The sequence below is a fragment of the Kogia breviceps genome, chromosome 6 (assembly GCF_026419965.1).
Source record: "Kogia breviceps isolate mKogBre1 chromosome 6, mKogBre1 haplotype 1, whole genome shotgun sequence".
Classification (NCBI taxonomy): Eukaryota; Metazoa; Chordata; class Mammalia; order Artiodactyla; family Physeteridae; genus Kogia; species Kogia breviceps.
In genome coordinates, this window is record NC_081315.1 from 44,935,351 (window position 1) to 44,957,137 (window position 21,787).

At 38.6% G+C, this 21,787-nt stretch overlaps 2 protein-coding genes across 8 annotated transcripts in view; one reads left to right on the forward strand and one right to left on the reverse strand.

The window, feature by feature from the left end:
* LOC131758722 (RE1-silencing transcription factor-like) overlaps positions 1-21,787 on the reverse strand; it is a 161,613-nt gene that overhangs the window by 130,725 nt on the left and 9,101 nt on the right. For 3 of the 7 annotated variants that reach the window (XM_067035753.1, XM_067035752.1, XM_067035754.1), the window contains exons 2-5: positions 18,747-18,818; positions 8,757-8,860; positions 8,435-8,621; positions 7,530-7,681 (exon numbers count right to left, since the gene is read on the reverse strand). Coding sequence is in view for 4 of the 7 variants with exons in the window: in XM_067035750.1 (XP_066891851.1) it covers positions 8,435-8,621; positions 8,757-8,860; positions 18,747-18,809 (354 nt within the window). In the remaining 3 variants the exon portion in view is untranslated. Of the gene's footprint in view, positions 1-7,529; positions 7,682-8,434; positions 8,622-8,756; positions 8,861-11,405; positions 11,443-18,746; positions 18,819-21,787 lie in introns of those variants that run through there. The other 4 variants (XM_067035750.1, XM_059067171.2, XM_067035749.1 and 1 more) reach the window with 2 other exon arrangements.
* On the forward strand, positions 12,844-14,198 carry LOC131758724 (polyadenylate-binding protein 4-like). Its single transcript, XM_059067161.2, has 2 exons — positions 12,844-13,412; positions 13,655-14,198. The coding sequence occupies exons 1-2, from the start codon at positions 12,844-12,846 to the stop codon at positions 14,196-14,198; spliced, it is 1,113 nt and encodes a 370-aa protein (XP_058923144.1).

Genomic DNA, 21,787 nt, shown 5'->3' on the forward strand with positions numbered 1-21,787 from the left:
AAGTATAATGATGAGCTTTAGGTAATCCCTTATAAAGATGAAAAAACAGAAATTAGACTTAAAAGTAAGATGCAACATAAATTTCCCTTCTAAAAAAAATCACCGGGCTTCCCTGGTGGCGCAGTGGTTGAGGATCCGCCTGCCGATGCAGGGGTCACGGGTTCGTGCCCTGGTCTGGGAAGATCCCACATGCCGCGGAGCAACTAAGCCCGTGAGCCATGGCCGCTAGGCCTGCGCGTCCGGAGCCTGTGCTCCGCAACGGGAGGGGCCACAGCAGTGAGAGGCCCGCATACCACAAAAAAAAAAAAAAAAAAAAAAAAATCACCCATCTCCTCTATAATTCCCCAGTGCCTCCTACAAATAATCAGCAAGTAAATCAGCTGGAAGCCAATATTCAAGGGCTTAATAGAAACAACTTTCTTTGTCTTGCAAAACTCTACAAAATGAGAAATGCAACTGTAGAAATAAGTCAAGTTCCACTTGCCTTTACCAATTCCCAGACCTTACCTATTCCTCTCAAAATGCTTTCTAGATATTATAAAAGATGAGGATATTGAAGCAAAACTGTCCTGTACTTTAAAAATTATTTTAAAATAATAATTACCCTAAGACATCATAATTATATATATATATATATATATAATAATAATAGATAAATATACTCCAGAACTCCTAGGAGAAAACCTAACATTTTCTTTGGCCCTAAAAGCTATAAATCTTATGTCTTTGAAACGTAAATACAGCCCACATTGCCTGAGACTGAACCTGGATTAGCTGAATTGGTAAAACCTGAAACCGAAAAAAACAGGGAAAGAGGCCTTTTAAAACACAAACTGTTGGGGCTTCCCTGGTGGCTCAGTGGTTGAGAATCCGCCTGCCGATACAGGGGACACGGGTTCGTGCCCCGGTCCGGGAAGATCCCACATGCCGCAGAGCGGCTAGGCCCGTGAGCCATGGCCGCTGAGCCTGTGCGTCTGGAGCCTATGCTCCGCAACGGGAAAGGCCACAACAGTGAGAGGCCCACATACCACAAAAGATAAAAATAAAAAAATTTTTTAAAAATGAAACACAAACTGCTAAAAGTATCTCTTGTGATTTACTCTACTAAATCACATCCCTTCTGCAATTATTTGTCAAGGGCAAATACAGATTTTAAGTCTTCTCCACAAATAATAAAAGATGTTAGCCATCTGAGCAAGTAAACTTAATTTATTTCAACTTTATTTATAAACTAGTGACCTTTGTACTGTACCTGACTCATGACTAAAGTTTTAAAATGAAAACTAAGAGATCTCTGGTTGTGTATATATCTATATGGGTACATTATAGATACTTTTCTACCTCTAGATGGTATTGCCAAAATTAATTTGTAGAAGAGCTCCACTTAATTGGCCTAAACAAACAAACACTTATATTAAAATTCTCAAAAATATAATAAGAACCCAAATTTTTTTCAAGTTCTAGGATAATCTTTGATAAATAAAAGCTAATTTTAGGCTTTTTGGTTTAATTAATACAGGTATGTCTTCAGAGTCATAAGCATTAAATATAATGCAGATAAAAAATTTTGTTCTACCTAGTTTTGCTAGTCAAACAGGCTTATGTTGTTTCTGTTGCAAATTTTACCAGCAAAAAAAAAAAAACGAAAGAAAACCTTAAGATAATGAATAGCTGCTTTAATGACTCATGAAATTTTCATAAGTAAACTAAGTATGATTGTTAAAAACAAGTGAATTGGGCTTCCCTGGTGGCATAGTGGTTGAGAGTCCGCCTGCTGATGCAGGGGACACGGGTTCGTGCCCCAGTCTGGGAAGATCCCACATGCCGCGGAGCGGCTAGGCCCGTGAGCCATGGCCACTGAGCCTGCGTGTTCGGAGCCTGTGCTCCTCAATGGGAGAGGCCACAGCAGTGAGAGGCCCGCGTACCGCAAAAAAAAAAACAAGTGAATTAAATACATGTAAATCAGATAAGAATTTTTAGCTAAGCCTTTTAACAATAATTGTTTTATGATATGTCTATTTTTCTAAATTCTTTGATAATTTACAACCTTACAGTTTTGCTAAGTTAAATTAAATGATGGGAATTCATTGGGTGTCTATATCATTTCCAAATAAGATAAAATACAGAAACATTAACTGCTAAACAAGTTTAAGTTTACCTACTTTTGATGTGTTATGTTTGGGTTTATTAGTAGATATAGCTTGTGCTTTATTGAAATACTGTGCTATGAAGTGGCATATATTTCTAGAAATTATGAAATGTATTTATGTTTGCCAAGCCGCAAAATGTTAATACAGTTCACAGTTGTTTACTTCTTTATTTCCACCCGAAATTAAGATTTCAAAGGATTAAGAATTCTAATTAATATATGTAGTTAAAGGTACCAGAAATAAAAAAAGTATTATGTGTTTTGGGCTAAAAAAAGGTAAAGAGGTGCTTCTGCTAGGGAAAAAGAAAGCGATTTTGTCCTAAAGCTGGCTATTTCTAAATGGGAAAGAAAACAAGGGACAAATAAAATGAACATAGAAAATTATAAAAGGTTTATGAAAAAAAAAATATTTAGGAATTTTATGTGTGATCAGGACTGGCTAAGACTGAAATGAATTTAATTAAGTGAATGAGTTTTAATATCAAAAGTAAACTGGTGTAAAATTAAAATCTGGTATTTATCTCTGTTAAAAGGACAAAGTTTTCTTAGATTATTGGTCTAGTCTTAATAAGAAATTGTAAAAAAAGTAGTTTTCTTTACCTTTAATCTGTCTAGAAAAACAGATTCTATATTTTGTCTTTATCAGATTTTTGATCACTCAGAAGACACACACACAAAAAAAAAATCTAAGTCTTTTCAATATTAAGAGAACTAAGGCTTTTTACAACTATTTAACTTTCTGTATTTGCCAGGGATGTCTTTGTCACTTTGATGAAATGGGCACCTCAGTATTCTTTCACAGTGACCTATGATCCTATTTGACCAAGTGTTTTAAAAACATTTGATATTTTTCACAAACTGCACATAAAAACAAATTCTAAATGAAGTCTTATTGAACTGGAAATAATTTTGGGGTTTTCCAGAGGGCCCCTGGAACACCTCAAAAATTTATTTTCTCTCCTTATAAAAGAGATACTAATTAGGCATATTTTGTATGTTAAATTACATAGGAAGCATTGTCAAGTAAATGATGATAAACCTTCTTAGGTCATATTGTATGGGTAAATGTTATTAACATAAATGTTCTAGAAAATAACTGAAATTCCTAAGCTTTGGATATGTCTTAGTATAATGTTAGTCATAATTCTAGTTGTTATCTTAAAATGATATGTGTCTCAGAGATAACTAAATTTCTTTATCAGTTCCATTATAATGAATCAGATCTTCAATAATGGACATTTTAAAGTCTTTTATCATCTACACACAGTTACTGTTTTACTCAGATGCTTTTACAAAAGCTTTCTACAAATGTGTTTTATCTTGAGGGTAATTCATGGAAAGGAATCTAACAAGCATTCTAGAATGTAAGTTTCTGATGATTTTCAAATCATACCTGGGTAAGAATTTACAGAACCCTAATGGAGAAACTGATGGCTTCAAAAAATTTCTAACAAAAGATCAAGTGGAGCAAGAATTAATTATGGGACCAAATAAACTGAGGAAGATAATAATAATTTTTTAGATTTATTAAAATTTGAAACATTGCTGATTTAAAAAATTTTTTGTTTCTCCAGATTTAAGGAGACTTTTTTCTCTTTTCTCTTAAGCTGTGACTTAGAACAATTTGGTCCATTATAGGTTTCTAAGCAGCATTGGAACATTTATCTTTTTCTCTCTACTGGATCCCTCCAGAATTCATAAACTCTCAGTGAGTATTCTTATTTTCTTGGCAATATAGTTATTTGCATAAGTTCAGTAAGAATCTGTTTTTCTTATAACAAAACACAATTGGAAGATTTCAAATAAATAAATAAAGTATTTAAAAAAAAAAAAAGAACAGACATAGCAATAACAAAAGTGACCTAAGTTTAATTTAGAAAGATAGTGTTTTCCAGATAGAGGATTTTGAGTCAAGTTCTGGATTTAAGTGCATTTTAGGACCAGGAAACTGTGAGACGTGAGGCAAGAGGTGGCTGGGAGAGTGTGAAGTGAAAAGAACATGGCTTTGGGGGATGGGCTAAACATGAATTTGAATTCTGATTCCAACACTTACTTGAGCTTCTTTCTGTTTTCTTATCTGGAAAAGGAGGATAATGCTCAACCCATGGAGCTACTGTGAGGAAACTGCTCAGCACAGCACTTGGCACATGGAAACCACTGAAATAGTAGCTACTGTTACTTAAGTACCCCCCCTCTTAGGGAGGAAGAAACTAAGGCCTGCAGAGGCAAACCAACTTGCCCAAGGTTATAGAATACATGCAAAACAGTCTGGACTAGAAGCCTGGTATCCAAATTGCCAGACCTCTGTTCTTAAATGGAATAGAGGAAATGAAGTGGGAAGTTGGATAACATAAATGTGCCAACAATTACATTATGTCCTGTAGTTCTTTTTGGCTTAAAAGTTTTATAAAAGTGGTATATGATTTTCAGAAAGTTAAAAAAACTACACAGACGGCTTCCCTAGTGGTGCAGTGGTTAAGAATCTGCCTGCCAATGCAGGGGACACGGGTTTGAGCCCTGGTCTGGGAAGATTCCACATGCCGCGGAGCAACTAAGCCCGCGAACCACAACTACTGAGGCTGCATGCCACAACTACTGAAGTTCATGCCCCTAGAGCCCGTGCTCCACAACAAGAGAAGCCATCGCAACGAGAAGCCTATGCACCGTAACGAAGAGTAGCCCCCGCTCACTGCAACTAGAGAAAGCCTGCACGCAGCAACAAAGACCGAAAGCAGCCAAAAATAAATAAATAAATAAAGACAAGGGAAGATAAAAAGAGACTAAAGAGACAAAAAAACAACATGCAATACATGATCCTGGACTAGATTTCTGAACCAGAAAAAAAAAAATGCCATTAAGGACATGATCAGCACAACTGGCAAAAACCTGAATAAGATCGCGAGGCTAACAGTGTTGTACCAAAGGTAAATGTCCTGATTTGGATAATTATACTACAGTTGTGTAAGTGAACATCCTGGTTCTTAGGAAATATACACTGAAGTATTTAGGAGTAAAGGGGCATGAATGCCTGAAACTTACTCTCAAGCGGTCTAGAGAAAAATAAAATGTATATATAGATAATAGAATCCTAAAGTAAATGAGGCAAAGGTAACAACTGGTGATTCTGGGTACAGAGTATAGGAGAGTTATTTGCAACTTTTCTATAAATTAGAAATGATTTCAAAGTAAAAGGTTAAAAAAAAGGTATCAACTACTCTTTTTCCCTTTATATTAAATAACACCAGACTAGTATGCTTTTATCGTTTTCCTTTCTACTGTTTCTTCTTGATGTCAATGAACTCTAGCTGCCTCTAGGTTTCATGTCTATTTTACAGAGAATTGTCAGGAGAGAAGGCAAGGCAGGGCTGAAGGCTTGCACTACACAGTAAATAGCATGGGGTTTGCAACAGCTAAATTGATCTCCAGAGCAGCTTTGTACTGTGTTTTAGGATTAGCAACAGTCAATAACTTTAAATCTCATGAAAAATACTATGAATACATTTTGCTTGTGCAATACCATTTCCATCATCTCTGGATATTCAAAATCATATATAATATGCTCTGAAATATCTGTCAGACACAAAATCTAACGTTCTTAAAAAGTTAATGATGAAAATGTCTGGGTTAATATATGGTAGGGTTATGGTAGGGTTGCCACAATGTGCTGACCAATAGCACTCTTTCTGCACCCTAGGAAAAAAAAATCATTAGAATATGAGGACACAGAGATCGCAGCCATATATAAACTTCATAAGAACCATTTTATATACATGTTCATGTATTTCAAAAGAAGCATGCCTCTCATATTTTAAGGAACATCCTATGGCTGCTTTTCAAACCAATGGAACAGGTTTACTCATTTGATGGACAGACTGGTCATTTGGACCTGAGAGAACTTGCATTATCTACTCTCTCTGTCTGCCAAGATCCTCTAGAATTCCCCAAGACTGTATTTGGAAATGACCTTTGGCTGCAAAACACAGGACCCCCATCCCTCGTCCTTTCCCCCAACCAAAAAAATTGAAAACTTTGGAAGAAAGAAATAAATGAGGGCAAAATAAGAGAGAATATGGATAGACAAATGTGGGAAAAGCTAAGCACAAAATGAAAAATAAATATTAACTCTTAGTTGGTCTGTGAGGTATCTCCACATACGAACAATGTTTCAAAATTAACAAACAGCCTCTCTCATATAAGCGTCTCTTTTCTAATTTTTCCCCCTTTAATTGCCACACAGACAGAAATGAAAGTTACTGGCTTACACTGCATTACACAACACCTGGTTTCTCAGTTTTAATCAAATTTCTTTCCTTCAATATCAAACTCTATCTTCTCTCTTGGCCTCATAACCCTACATTATCATGGTCTATCTAATAAAAGTTTCTGTTGTCTTCCTCCTCCTACTTCAGGCCTCCTTCCTTAGAAACCTTATCCCATCTCATGGATAGTATACCTTTTTTGTAATTTTTGAACTATTTTAATGTGCACATATGCCTTATTCAAAAAACTTTAATAAAAATGTTCATGAAATTAAATAAGAGTTGATTACAACAAATTCCCAATATAGTTGTAAATATTAAATCAAGCAAACTGAGTAACATAATTGGCACATAGCAAATATTCAAGAAATGCTAGCTGTTATTATATTACATTATTATAAGCAACATGCCTAGGGTAGGCAGCTACTAAGATAGTGCCCGATGATCCCTGCCTACTATTACTGCCTTGTATAATCCCCTCCCTTGAATATGGACTAGATGTGCTGACTTGCATCTAGTAAATAGAACTTGGCAAAAATGAGAGGATGTTGCTTCCAAGATTAAGGTATAAAAAGATGGTGATTTCCAGGAATTCCCTGGTAATCCAGTGGTTAGGACTTAGCGCTTTCACTGCCAGGGCCTAGGTTTAATCCTTGGTTGGGGAACTAAGATCCTGCAAGCCTCGAGGTGCAGCCAAAAAAAAGGTGACTTCCATTCTGCCCTTATGTTCTACAAATTTTCTTAATTACTCTCTCTGCCAAAGTGAGCTGCCACGTTATCAGTTGCTGTATGGAGGGGAGCCAAGCGGCAAGGAACTGATTCCTGCCAACAACCATGCAAACGAGCCTTAAGATGATGACTGCAGCCCAAATAACTTGACTGAAGCCTTGTGAGAGATGCTTAGCTAAAGGACCCAACTAAGCCACACCCAGAAACTGTGAGATGATAAATGTTGCTACTGGAGTGATTTATTACACAGTAGTAAATAAATAATAAAATGCCTAGCATATAATGCTGATAATATGCTCCAGAAAAACTTTTTGACTAAACATGCAGTCTGGTAACTTACAAAACTAGACAAACAGGAATAAACCCAAACAATATCATGTAATAGTCCATACCTGTCCTCCTCTTGCCAGTATGCTAACCCAGATGGTGGGTCAAAAGAATTCTCCAGACATGATCTACACTCTCCTGTGTAGGCATATTTAGAATCCTTTTTGGCAAACACAAAGGTTGTGTTTGTTGCCATTTTCTCTTGAGCAATCAGAACCTATATGGACAATAAAAGTTACAGCCATAAAACCCACAAGGCCCTTGAAGTAGAAAGAAGAGTGAAATCTGCATCTTAATTTAATCTCATCATACAGGCTCACTGAAACATCAATTCTTGAACTTTACAAACTCCATTTTGCAAAAACCCTCCATAGAAACAAGTTCAAACAACTGACCAAATGTCTAGTGCGTATTATATACAGCTAAATAAAACTTTGGTTTACATAAATTCAGCTGTCACCCCCCCTAAATAATTCAACTACCACTTTCAGATTATTCTGTAGAAAAGCTTACTTTTTAATTTCAACTTTCATAATTTAAATCTTAATGATAATTGTGTAATTTTTAAAAAATAATGCTACTAGGGCTTTCCTGGTGGTGCAGTGGTTAAGAATCCACCTGCCAATGCAGGGGACATGGGATCGAGCCCTGGCCTGGGAAGATCCCACATGCTGTGGAGCAACTAAGCCTGTGCACCACAACTACTAACCCTGCGCTCTAGAGCCCACGAGCCACAACTACTGAGCCCACATGCTGCATCTACTGAAGCCTGCGTGCTTCAGAGCCCATGCTCCGCGACAAGAGGAGCCACTGCAATGAGAAGCCCACGCACCATAACGAAGAGTAGCCCCTGCTCACCGCAACTAGAGAAAGCCTGTGCACAGCAACAAAGACCCAACACAGCCAAAAATAATAAACAAATAAAAATAAAATAAATTTATAAAAATAAAATAAAATAATGCTACTATACCTTTTCTGATCCATTAATAATGAAGTAGCCATCAGGATCCAAGAGGCATCCATTTAACTCACAAAGATCATGATCTGCTAAGCCATTTAGTAGACAGTAAATTGAATGCAACATAACTGGAACTTTACCAATAAAAGTTTTCTGATGCTGCATCTGAAGTTGTTCCTTCACCTTCTTTAATGACTTTCTGTTATAAAGTGGAGCAGAAAAAAAAAGCAGATCACAAGTTAATAGTAAGGTAATTGTTAAAACTCTCAACTGGTTAAAATTGCATTTTCTAAACTGTATTTCAATATCAGCTGCTGGAATAACTCTTTCTTACATGAGATTTCTTAATCTGGCTTCACGTGGCAACACTGGTGAAGCAGCACCATCTCTTATAGGCTTGGAGAGGTAAAGTTGTTCAAACTTCAGCAAATATCTTGGCTAAAATGAAACCAAAAACATGAAGAGGGTAAATAATTTTTTTCCATAAAAGTTTTGATGATTCCATTTAAACCACCATTAACATTTTGAGTAGAAGAAACTCTATAAACTGACCAAATCAATCCACTTTAATATGGGTACTCTCCAAAGTCAACAGCCATATTCCATAGACATTAAGTTTTATAATTCATCACTTTCTTAAGGTGTAAGACAAAAAAATAGTTAATATATCGCAAGTAAGTAAAGACTATACACGTATCATACGCTCTGAATTTATATGAAACAATTAAAATGGATTTGCACTAATGATCTACACAGCCGTTTCATGTGCCCTCTTCTTCATTCAGGTCAGTACAGTTACCAGAAAAAAAAGAAAAGATAAATTTGGACAATTAGAACTATACTCTAATCTCATCAACAGAACATAGAAAAAGTAAACCTAACTCTTCAATTAAACATACAGAAAATCCTAATTACTACTCTACATAAAGGACTGAATACTTCTAGCCCTGGCTGACTATAGCTCAGCCCTTAGCAGAAAAAAAAAAGTTTTCAATAACATATCTATTTGCTGCCCAATAAAACAAGACCCATGAAAATTTTCCAATTATAAATGGATAGTGTATTTCTCTCTAGATCAATTCTCAGAGGAGAAGATGGGAGTAAGCAGACCATCAAAGGTAAATTGTTGACACCCAAGCTTCCCAAACTGGAGTAGGAAAAAAGCATAGAGAACTGGTGGTGATAATGAGTCAAAGGGAAGCCAGCCATCCAACTACTCATTTCTATTATCACCCTAGTCTAGGACATTATTATCTGAAACCCAAGCTATACCAAGATTTTAATCTGACTCCAGCCTCTCTCCATGCCAAGTATACATGATCTCCAAAGTAACCTTTCTAAAATAATGCTTCATGCACATTCTTTGACAATATTTCCACAATTCCCCTTGACATCCAAAGGCTGTGACAATCTGGTTTCATCTTATCTTCCACTAATACCTATCAAAAACAAATCAAACCAAAAATCATATACTGACTGTTATGGTCCCTAAAATCTATCCGCAAGCCAAATATTGATATACCAAGTATCTTTTTGCTGAAATGATTAAGTACCTTTTCTCTACTAAGACAAGTCCTAACCTGCCCTTCAGAGTTAAAGTCCCTCCCATCTCTTCCTCTAGGCTCTGATATACCAGCTTGAGAGATCTCTTCCTCCATAAGTACTTATGACACTGGCACTTTGAAAATGCTACATTATAATATTGTTGTCTCTCTTGTTTTGCAAAGACCATGAAGAGAAAATGCTCTAAGTATAAAAAAGGCATTTTATGCCCATTTTCCAACACAGTGCCAGAAGTGCCAATTATTTTTGTTCTTAACAGCAAAAGTCTGTGCAGCACCTCCAGCCAGAATGAGAGTAATACATCAGCCCTTACAAGATAAGCTACAGAAAAGAGGGACTGAACTGGCTGGAAGTAATATTCTCTCTTTCTGTCTAATTCTATTTCTGGGGCTCTCCCTACTTCCCCTTGTTTTTCAGTTTTCCCTGTCCCTCAAGGCCCATCATGCTGCCTCTCTACTCAAAAACTAGGGTCAGTCATTATCATTCACGTAAAACTAGATTCTAAAATTAAAGCCTTGGGACTTCCCTGTTGGTGCAGTGGTTAAGAATCTGCCTGCCAATGCAGGGGACATGGGTTTGATCCCTGGTCTGGGAAGATCCCACATGCTGTGGAGCAACTAAGCCCATGTGCCACAACTACTGAGCCTGTGCTCTAGAGCCCGTGAGCCACAACTACTGAGCCCACGTGCCACAACTACAGAAGCCCGCATGCCTAGAGCCTATGCTCTGCAACAAGAGAAGCCACCTGACTGAGAAACCCGTGCACTGTAACGAAGAGTAGCCCCTGCTGACTGCAACTAGAGAATGCCCCCCCACAGCAACAAAGACCCAACGCAGCCAAAAATAAATAAATAAATTTATATTAAAAATAAGTTAATTAAATAAAATTATAGTCTCGCTATGATTTTAACAATGCTAAAAAAACATATATATGTGAAAACAAAGACTACAATGAATTTAGAAAAATTAAAACAGCTAATATGATTGATACTTTTCCTTTATTATATCTTCTATTGTTATGATAATGTATTTCATGCAACAAATAATCAAGAGAAAAAGCCCTTCACATACTTTTTCTTTTATGATTCCTTACACTGTGAAAGAAAAAAATGAGGTTTTTCTGAAGAAATATTAACTATTTCTGGCTTGCTTCTCTTAGTAGTCTATCATATCTCTGAGTTCTGTCTTACTGGCTATTAAATACTTACTATCTGAATAAGGATTAGGGTTTTACATTACTTGCAAAAATGCATCTCTCCATTAGTAAGAATAAATCAGGAGGTGACTGATGATGCTAGAAGAACACTACTAAAAACACCTACAGACCCTCTTCTTTTTTTTTCTAACTGTTAGGCCAGGTGAGTTAAGGACTGAAATTTCAAGTCAATACTCTTTATTTATGTTATTTTATTAGAATAACCATTTTACTGGTTCTTCAACTTCTCTACTAGCATGCTGTTTCCGCTTATAGGTCTACCGGTGGAGCATCTTCCACAATTCTTTGAACAGACATCTGAATAAACTCATCAAAAGCATCCAGCTGTTGTCTGACCAAGGCTTTCTTGTCAAAATGGGAACTGGAAAAATAGTTGAGTTCATAATCAGTTACAAATCAGTGATGTTTTCTAGCATATTTCCCCATTTCCATTATTATTAAATTCAATAAATACTAATCATTAAATACCAACCACTCTGTACAAATCATTACAAAAAATACTATGTGGTATCTAAGAATGCTTTCTCTGTAGAACTTAGTTAAATCTGGGGGAAAGAGACATATTGGTAAAATAATTCCAACAGAACTTAAGAACTATAAGAAAGCCCTAATTTACAAATGTCCTTTATATATCAATTTCATCCAATATGTTTGAAACATTTATTGAAAAAAGTGTCAGGAGATAAAACTAAAGAAAATGCACAAAGATAAAAATAAGTATGACAACACGAATGGACCTTTAGATAATTATGCTAAGTCAGATGGAGGACAAATACCATATGATTTCACTCATATGTGGAATCTAAAAAAAACCCCACAAAACCCAAACCAACCAACAAACAAAAGAACAGAAAAACAAACTCACAGATAACAGGAAACAGATTAATGGTTACCAGAGGGGAAGGGAGTTGAGGGGTAGCTGAAATGGGTGAAGGGTGTCAACTGTACAATGATGGATGGTAACTAGACTACAGTGGTGATCACTCTGTTGTATATACAGATATCGAACTATAATGCTGTATTCCTGAAACTTATATAATTTTTAAAAAGGATTAAAAAAAGGTAAAATAAGAACTCTAGGAGGGGTCTGCAGGGAGGAAAGCGGCCGGGGTTGGTCAGGGTGCGTGCGGCCGGCAGCGCCTGCACGACCCAGTCCCGGGCAGTTCGGGGCTCCGGGGCCCCGTGCCCACCGCCCACGCGACATGACCCGGGCAGCCACCTCAGACGCCACTTGTGGAATTCTTTCCCCAGGCGGCTGTAACTTTAAACCGGCCTGAGCAAGGCCTATTTTTAGTCAGAAACCAGCCACCGTAGAACGGCTGTGGAGAGCACTGAGATGGAGGGCCAGCCCGCCACTTGAAGATTCCTCACCAAGTGGCGGGAAGGACTGGCTTGACCTAGGAATCTTTCTTTGAGATTTCAAGGTTCTGTCGCCCCCTTCCAAGGTTGGCCAGACTGGTTGCTGAGGGGCTTTTCACTGAGGGTGCTGCCCGAGCCTGCGGAGCTGTACATGAATGAACCGCATTGCCTGGCCTCAGAGTGCTGACTTTGAGGCCACCACGCATGAGCTCGGGCCACCCTCCTGCAGAAGTCACTCCAGGAGCTCCTTAGGGACCGGCTTGTGGTGGTGAGGAACCAGGAGATGCATGTAGCAGCCAAGTATCGCCAGGCCTCCCTGTACGTGGGTGACCTCCACCCGGACGTCACCGAGGACCTGCTGTTCAAGAAGTTCAGCACTGTGGGGCCCGTGCTGTCCATCCACATCTGCAGGGACCTGATCACCCGCTGCTCTCTGGGCTATGCCTACGTGAACTTTCTGCAGCTGGCAGATGCCCAGAAGGCCCTGGACACCATGAACTTTGACCCGATAAAGGGTAAATCCATCCGTCTCATGTGGTCTCAGCATGACACCTGCTTGAGGAAATATGGAATTGGGAACATGTTCATCAAGAATCTGGACAAATCCATTGATAACAAAACCCTTTATGAACACTTTTCATCTTTTGGGAAGATCCTGTCCTCCAAGGTGATGAGTGATGATCACGGCTCCAGGGGCTATGCGTTCGTGCATTTTCAGAACCAGATTACCGCCGACAGGACCATCCAGGAGATGAATGGGGCACTGCTTAAGGACTGTAGGCTGTTTGTTGGCAGATTCAAAAGCCGCAAAGATTGGGAAGCTGAGCTCCAGAACAAAGCCAGTGAGTTAACTCACCAATGTTAACATCAAAAACTTTGGAGATGGGGCTTCCCTAGTGGTGCAGTGGTTGAGAGTCCGCCTGCCGATGCAGGGGACATGGGTTCGTGCCCCGGTCTGGGAAGATCCCACATGCCGCGGAGCGGCTAGTCCTGTGAACCATGGCCGCTGAGCCTGCGCATCCGGAGCCTGTGCTCCACAACGGGAGAGGCCACAACAGTGAGAGGCCTGCATACCGCAAAAAAAACCCCACAAAAAACGAAAAAAAAAACAACTTCAGAGATGACATGGATGATGAGAGACTGAGGGAAGTTTTCAGCAAATATGGAAAAACCCTGAGTGTTAAGGTGATGACAGATTCCAGTGGGAAATCCAAAGGCTTTGGCTTTGTGAGTTTTGATAGCCATGAGGCTGCCAAAAAGGCTGCTGAAGAAATCAATGGAAAGGACATAAATGGACAACTGCTTTTTGTAGGCCGGGCACAAAAGAAAGCAGAGCGACAGGCTGAGTTAAAGCTAATGTTTGAGCAGCTGAAACAGGAAAGATTTCGGCGGTGCCGGGGGACAAAGCTCTATATTAAGAACCTGGATGAGACCATTGATGATGAAAAGCTACGGAGGGAATTTTCTTCATTTGGATCAATTAGCAGAGTCAAGGTAATGCAGGAAGAAGGGCGAAGCAAAGGGTTTGGCCTGATCTGCTTGTCCTCTCCTGAGAAGGCCACTAAAGCAATGACTGAGATGAATGGCCGCATCTTGGACTCCAAGCCGCTCAACATCGCCCTGGTCCAGAGGCCGTAGGAGAGGAAAACTTAATGTACCAGCCAGTGCTTGTAGCAGCTTGGGGGATGTTAGTGATCTCTGCCTGAATCGTCCTCAGTAAATTTCAAATCCCAGCTGATGGCTGCTTAGTTTAGTAAACATTATTATCAAAGGTTTTGTAAACAAAGCTATTTATTTTTCTTTGGAGGAAAAATAAGTGAATCTTAGAACCTCGGTTATTTTTATAGAGGCACACCATCTAATTATAATATGGTATATTTTTCTAATTTTGATATAGTGCTCATAACAATAAATATAATTATATATATATTTTTTAAATTTATTATTATTATTATTTTTTGCCATATGCGGGCCTCTCACTGTTGTGGCCTCTCCCGTTGCGGAGCACAGGTTCCGGACACACAGGCTCAACGGCCTTGGCTCACAAGCCTAGCCGCTCCTCAGCATGTGGGATCTTCCCAGACCAGGGCACGAACCCGTGTCCCCTGCCTCAGCGGGCGGACTCTCAACCACTGCGCCACCAGGAAAGCCCTCCTCTATACTTTTTTTTTTTTGCGGTACGCGGGCCTCTCACTGTTGTGGCCTCTCCCATGGCGGAGCACAGGCTCCGGACGTGCAGGCTCAGCGGCCATGGCTCACGGGCCCAGCCGCTCTGCGGCACGTGGGATCTTCCCGGACTGGGGCACGAACCCGTGTCCCCTGCATCGGCAGGCAGATTCTCAACCACCGCGCCACCAGGGAAGCCCCCTCCTCTATACTTTTTAAAAAGGGTTTTATTATACTGACTTTTACTGTGTGCTGTTTGAAATCCACTTTAGAAATAGACGCAAGAGTTATTTATTTACATTTAATTACTTTTAAAATTCTAATCTCTCATACCAAAGGTGTCTAGAAAATAGTTTTGTTGTTGTTGTTTTATGTTTTTTTTCCTCTGCTTCATTGTTTCCTGTAACCATATATTCAAGTCTTCTGTTTCATATATTATCAGTACAAAAGAAATATTAAAAATATTTCCGGGCTTCCCTGGTGGCGCAGTGGTTGAGAGTCCGCCTGCCGATGCAGGGTACGCGGGTTCGTGCCCCGGTCCGGGAAGATCCCATATGCCGTGGAGCGGCTAGGCCCATGGGCCGTGGCCACTGGACCTGCGCGTCCGGAGCCTGTGCTCCGCTGCAGGAGACGCCACAGTGGTGAGAGGACCGCGTACCACAAAAAAAAAAAAAAAAAAAAAAGTCTTCCGTGGCGATACTTCAGCTATGAAAGAATGAGAAAATCTATTTCTGTTTTTTTGTATGAACTATATGTATATTCATTGCACATTTTCTAAATTTAAAGTATCTTTAGACAATGAAAAAATTATGGACAATGAAAAACTTACGGCAACACATAGTCCTATTATGCAGACAGATCTTCTGTTAAAATTTCTTGCATCTCCTCCCAAATTTGTATCTATACTTATACACATGATTTAAGAAAAAATGGAATCATGCTATAAACCTTGTTTGAAACTGCTTTCTTAATTTGACAGTATGCCATAGTCAACTTCCATGACCACAAATAATTATTTGCACTATAATTTTAAAGGCTTTTATCTTTCCTTTAATGTTCGTACCATAATACAACAATTTCCTCTTGATAAACATATAGGTTGCTAGATTGTTTCCTCCCTTTTATTTTCCTCTACCATAAACAACTTGGAGATAAACACCCTTTGCAAACTCTTATAAGCTGATGTATATAATTATTTTCTTCAGAAAATGTATGATTCATTGGAATTAATGTTTAATATTTAAATTGCCCAAATGCTGTTCAGAGATTTGTGCCACTTAACATTTCTGTTATGAGTATGGAGGATTGCTCATTTCCATATACTCTGAGAACAAAGGATTTTGTTTAAGTTGTTGTCTGATTCAACATGACATGTAAAAACAAAATATTTCATTGTTATTTTACTTTTTTATTACCTCAAAAGTTAAACAGCATTTCTTGTAAAAAAAAAAAGAACTCTAATTTGAATGACTGTGAGGATGATGATATATCAATGACTAAAATATGGAATGGGTAAGAATTTCAACTTTAGGTTAAAATTATTCTATTTTGAATATGTTAAAGGTAAGATGAGAATAAGTCACTGAAGTGAAAATATTCAGCAAATGACTGATGATAACAAATGGAGCAAGGGTGAGAGATCAGAATTAGTAGTGTAGATAGAGAAATCACAGAATGATGCCTTAAAAAAGAACAAAGAATCTAAAAGAGTAGATGTACTGTTTATAAGGAATAGACACTTGTTCATGTCAGAGATGGGGAAGGAGATATACAATGAAGATACAAGTAGATATAAGTGCAAGAGGAATCTCTCCCCTCACCACCACACAGGAAGAGCTGCATAGCTGGACTTAGCTTCTAGCCTCCTCTCCTTAGTAACTAACTCCCCCATCCTCAGATTAATTTTCTGAAACAACATGTGTAGCCCAACTAATCATCAGCCTCCCACTTTGACATCATCAGGTCACCACACAGGTTACTGGCCAGCCTACAGACTGGCTGGCTTTGGGTCAAAGTCCCACCCTGATTCAATCCACCATGGCCAACAATATTAGAAGTCAGATCCTATGGTAGAGAACAGAGTACACAATCATCCCTGTAACAAGGTATGGCCTCAAAAATGGTGGGGGCAATTTCCTTCAGTAGAGACTATGAGCTGACAGGAAAGAAAAATTTCTCACAATGATCTGGGTTAGCCATCGATATGTAAGAAGCACCTAGAAGGCACTGTCCGTAAGATAAATAGGAATGGTTTTTATGGACAATTTACAATGAAAAATCTTTACACTATGAACAAGTTTCAGTCCCCCAGGAAGCTGAACCATAGTTACTTTCCCCCAAATCATTAGAACAGTAGTACTTCATTCAAATGCTATTCTTTAAACACCTAAACTCTATGAATAGTTCATATTTATGCTATCTACCATCATAATTGTACAAGATATCATCTTACTGAAATCATTGGTGATATTAAGTAATATCACATTCACAATGCCTGAGACAGATCACTCGATATTAAATAGTGAAAAAACAAAATGTCATCTCACAATAGCCAAAGCACCTATAATAAATTCAACTATAAGCATCTAATAATTTATTTTGTAACAAATGTTAAATGCAATGACTGGTCAAATAGAGTATTTTATCCTTGAACAACCTGTCACATACATTGAAAACAATTCTCTTTTGGCTAAGATCAAAACATTCTTTCTCCCTAGAGATTACAAAATATAGGCATACCCTACAGAATACAGGCATTTCCTAATAAAATGTCTCTTGGTGTTTAATACTCAAACATCACAGAAAATATAAAATATCTCAGTAAGAAGTTTTTATAGTCATGTTTAATAGGGAAAGTAGATATGTACTTATGCACCAAAAACTCAATAGATTTTTAACAAAACAATGTTCAAGACAGGTTCACTTATCCTCCAAATACAACTAGTAGAATGTCAGAAGCATGTGTTCTTTGAAAAAGGAGAGAGGGTCAACCGAGAGGATGTGCATCTTGGAGATGGCAAGGCTCAAAGAGGCATCATAATGTTACTACATACAAAGCAACTGTCAGTTTGGTAAGAGAGGAGAGTTTTTACATTTTACATCCCATAGCAGGATGTTACTTTATTTATTTAAAAGTTACTCTTCTTACCTATATGTAAGGCTTCTTACTGACTTTTATTACAGTTAATTATACTCAGAATTGAATGGGAATTTGGGTTTAAATACTACCACCTACTGTAACTTCATCCATTTAAAATAACAAGAAAACAAAGGACAAATTAATAGCACCTAATAGGCATCATGTGCCTCCTGATATAATGCACTAAGAGCAGAAAAGTCACTGTTTCCAAAAGTAATCATCTGAATCTAATTATGAGGAAACCCAAACTGAGTGGCATTGTAAAAAGTAACTGGCCTGTTTTGTTCAAAAATGTCAAGGTAAGGAAAAACAGAAAAAGAGTGAGAAACTGTCGTAGATTATGGAAGACAAAAAAATAAGGCATGAAAACTAACTGCACTATGTGCTCTTATGTTGGATCCAGGATCAAAAAAAATTTTTTTATTTTGTTATAAACAACATTAGTAGGACAACTGGCAGAATTTGGATATGGTTTCTAGATTAAATAAGATAACTGTGTTAATATTAATTTCCTGATTTTGATGAGTTCTATTATGAGTACGTAAAAGAATGATCTTATGTAACCAAATTACTCAAATGTTTCAGAAAATAAATATATGTAAAGAGAGAGAAAAAGGAAAAGACAAAGAAAATGTAATAAAGGTTAACATTTGTGGAATCTGAGTGAAGTACATACATGATTTCTTTGTGTAACTTTTGTGAAGGTTGGAAATACTTCAAAAGTTAAAGTTAAATATTTAAATAAATAAATAAAATGAGAAACCAGCTCTCATGCAGCATTTCATATAGAACATTTAATTTTCAAAAACAGAATTAGCAGGAAATCCCTGTATAGGTTATAGTGCTTTTTAAAGTTGTTTCAGTTTGGTCTAAAAAGTTACCTGATTACAATCCAGCATGCCTCTTGCCACAAATCTGGGGGATTTCATCCTCCTCATCATCATACTGCATAGCTACAAAAAACAAAAATATTCTCACTTTCAGTGAAATGCAACCAGTTAACAACTTGCTCCTATTATGTGATGTAGCAGAAACGTGTAACTATCTCCTAAGTAAAAAACAATCCTTCTACCCCACTTTTCTAAAATTTCAATTACATTAACTGAATTGTAATGAAATAATATTCATAGATCTATGTATACATATGTCTACGTTACACAGGTATTCTCCCAACACACTAAGAGGCTTCATGACAAAGGTTCAGTGTACATTGTGTGAATTTTAAGTATTCCATCTTCTCCAGAAAGTCCATGTAATTCTCATTAATAGCTAACTATTGATAACTAGGAACAAGGTCATAGTCCTCTGACCAACAGGCTCCTTGGAGACATTTGGGTAAGAGGGTACAGCCAGCAAAGGACTCCAATAGCTGGGCAATACCTTAAGGTGGGCTGTCTATTACAGCAACACTTCATACATGGACAGGGATAACAGGCTGTATTTTCCAAAGATGATCACAACCATATCATCCATTCCACATGCTCCTTTATAATAATACAAGTGGTCTTGACACTCCTACTACCAAGATATAAGGGTCTATCTTTGCTTCCCTTGAATGTGAGTGGATTTTTTACTCTCCTATAACCAAGAGAATACAGCTAAAACAATGCTACATGACTTTAGAAGCTAGGTTGGGAAAGGCAATGTGGTTCCACCTTGTTTGCTGAGACACTTTCTTCTGGAGCCCTGAGCTGCCATTAAGAAGTTCTACTACTCTAAGGCTGGTATACTTGGGTGAGGAAGCCCAAACCATATGGAGAGGCCACCTACAGATGCTCTAGTCAGCAATCCTAGTCCTTGTGTTTTCCAAGGTTGGATGCCAGACATGTGAGTAAACACTCCAAGATCACCCAACCCCCAGCTGTCAACACTCAGCCTTTGAGACTTCTCAGTTCAACCACTGACATCAGGCAGCAGACGAGCCATTCCTACTATGCTCTGTCCAAATTCCTGACCCACTGAATCCATGAACATATTAAATTAATTTTTACACGGCCAAATTTTGGGGTAGCTATGCAATAATAGGTACTTAAACAACAGAGCATTTGAAAAATTAGTGTGCACTGGTCCTACTATTAGTCTCATCTTCTTATGTAAAAGAATAAGTGTGTTGTGGAGATAAGGACAAGATGGGGGAGTAGAAGGACTTGATCTCAACTCCTCTCACAAAAACACCAAAATTACAACTAACTGCTGAACAACCACTAACAAAAAAGATGGAAACCTACCAAAAAAGATATTCTACATCCAAAGAAAAAGAAGAAGCCATAATGAGATGGTAGGAGAGGCACTTTCACGATATAATCAATCCCATACCTGCCAGGCAGGCAACCCACAAACTGGAAAATAATTATATCACAGAGGTTCTCCCACAGGAATGAGAGTTCTGAGTCCCACGTCAGGCTCCCCAGCGGGGGACTGGCAACAGGAGAAGGAGCCCCCAGAGCATTTGGCTTTGAAGGTCAGCAGGGATTGAGTGCAGGATCTCCACAGGACTGGGGGAAATACAGACTCCACTCTTGGAGGGAGCACACATGTTTTCACATGCACTGGGACCCAGGGCAAAGCAGTGACTCCACAGGAGTCTAGGCCAGATGTACCTGCAGGTCTTGGGGTGTCTCCTGGGGCGGAGGGGGTTGGCTGTAGCTCACACCAGGGTCAAGGCCACTAGTGGTAGAGGTCCCTGAGGTTGCCACTTTGGCACCAAGACCTGCCCCACCCGAAAGCCTACAGGCTCCAGTGCTGGGATGTCTCAGGCCAAACAATCAACAGGGTGGGAACGCAGCCCTACCCATCAGCAGACAGGCTGCCTAAAGTTATCCTGAACCAACAGCTGCTTATAAACACACCACTGCCCACCTGAAGGATAAGACCCAGCTCCACACACCAGTGGGCAGGCACCAGTCCCTATCACCAGGAAGCCTGCATAAGCCCCTAAACCAACCTCACCCACTGGGGGCACACACCAAAAGCAAAAGGAACTACAATCCTGCAGCCTGAGGAACAAAGACCACAAACACAGAAAGTTAAGACAAAATGAGATGGCAGAGAAATATGTTCCAGACAAAGAAACCACACAAAACCCAAAAAGAACTAAGTGAAGTGGAGATACTCAACTTACCTGAAAAAGAATTCAGAGTGATGATAGCAAAGATAGTCCAAAATCTCAGAAAAAGAATGGAGCTACAGACCGAGAGGATACAAGAGGATACAAGAGGATAAAGAGCTAGAAGATTTAAAAAACAAAGACATAGAGATGAACAATACAATAACTGAAATTAAAAATACACCAGAAGGAATCAATTGCAGAATAAACAAGACTGGAAAACAGATTGGTGGAAATCACTGTTGTGGAACAGAATAAAGAAAGAAAAATGAAAATAAATGAGGACAGTCTAAGAGACCTCTGGGACACATTAAATGCGCCAACATTTGCATCATAGGGGTCCCAGAAGGAGAGAGAGAGAAAAAGGCCTGAGAAAATATTTGAAGAGATAATAGCCAAAAATTTCCCTAACATAGGAAAGGAAACAATCACTCAAGTCCAGGAAGTGCAGAGAGTTCCATACAGGATAAACCCAAGGAGAAACACTCTGAGACACATATTAATAAAACTGATAAAAATTAAAAACACAGAGAAACTGTTAAAAGCAACAAGGGAAAAGCAACAAATAACATACAAGGGAATCCCCATAAGGCTATCAGCTATTTTTTTCCCCAGAAACTCTGCAGGTCAGAAGGGAGTGCCATGATATATTTAAAGTGATCAAAAGGGAAAAACTACAACCAAGAATGCTCTACCCAGCAAGGCTCTTGTTCAGATTTGACAGAGAAATCAAAAGTTTTACAGACAAGCAAAAGCTAACAGAATTCAGCACCACCAAACCAGCTTTACAACAAATGCTAAAGGAATTTCTCTAGA

Coding starts and splice junctions, on each gene's coding strand:
- LOC131758724 (XM_059067161.2), top strand. CDS start 12,844: ATGCATGTAGCAGCCAAGTATCGCCAGGCCTCCCTGTACGTGGGTGAC. Junction 13,413..13,654: donor AACAAAGCCAGTGAGTTAAC/TCACCAATGTTA, acceptor AAACCCCACAAA/AAACGAAAAAAAAAACAACT.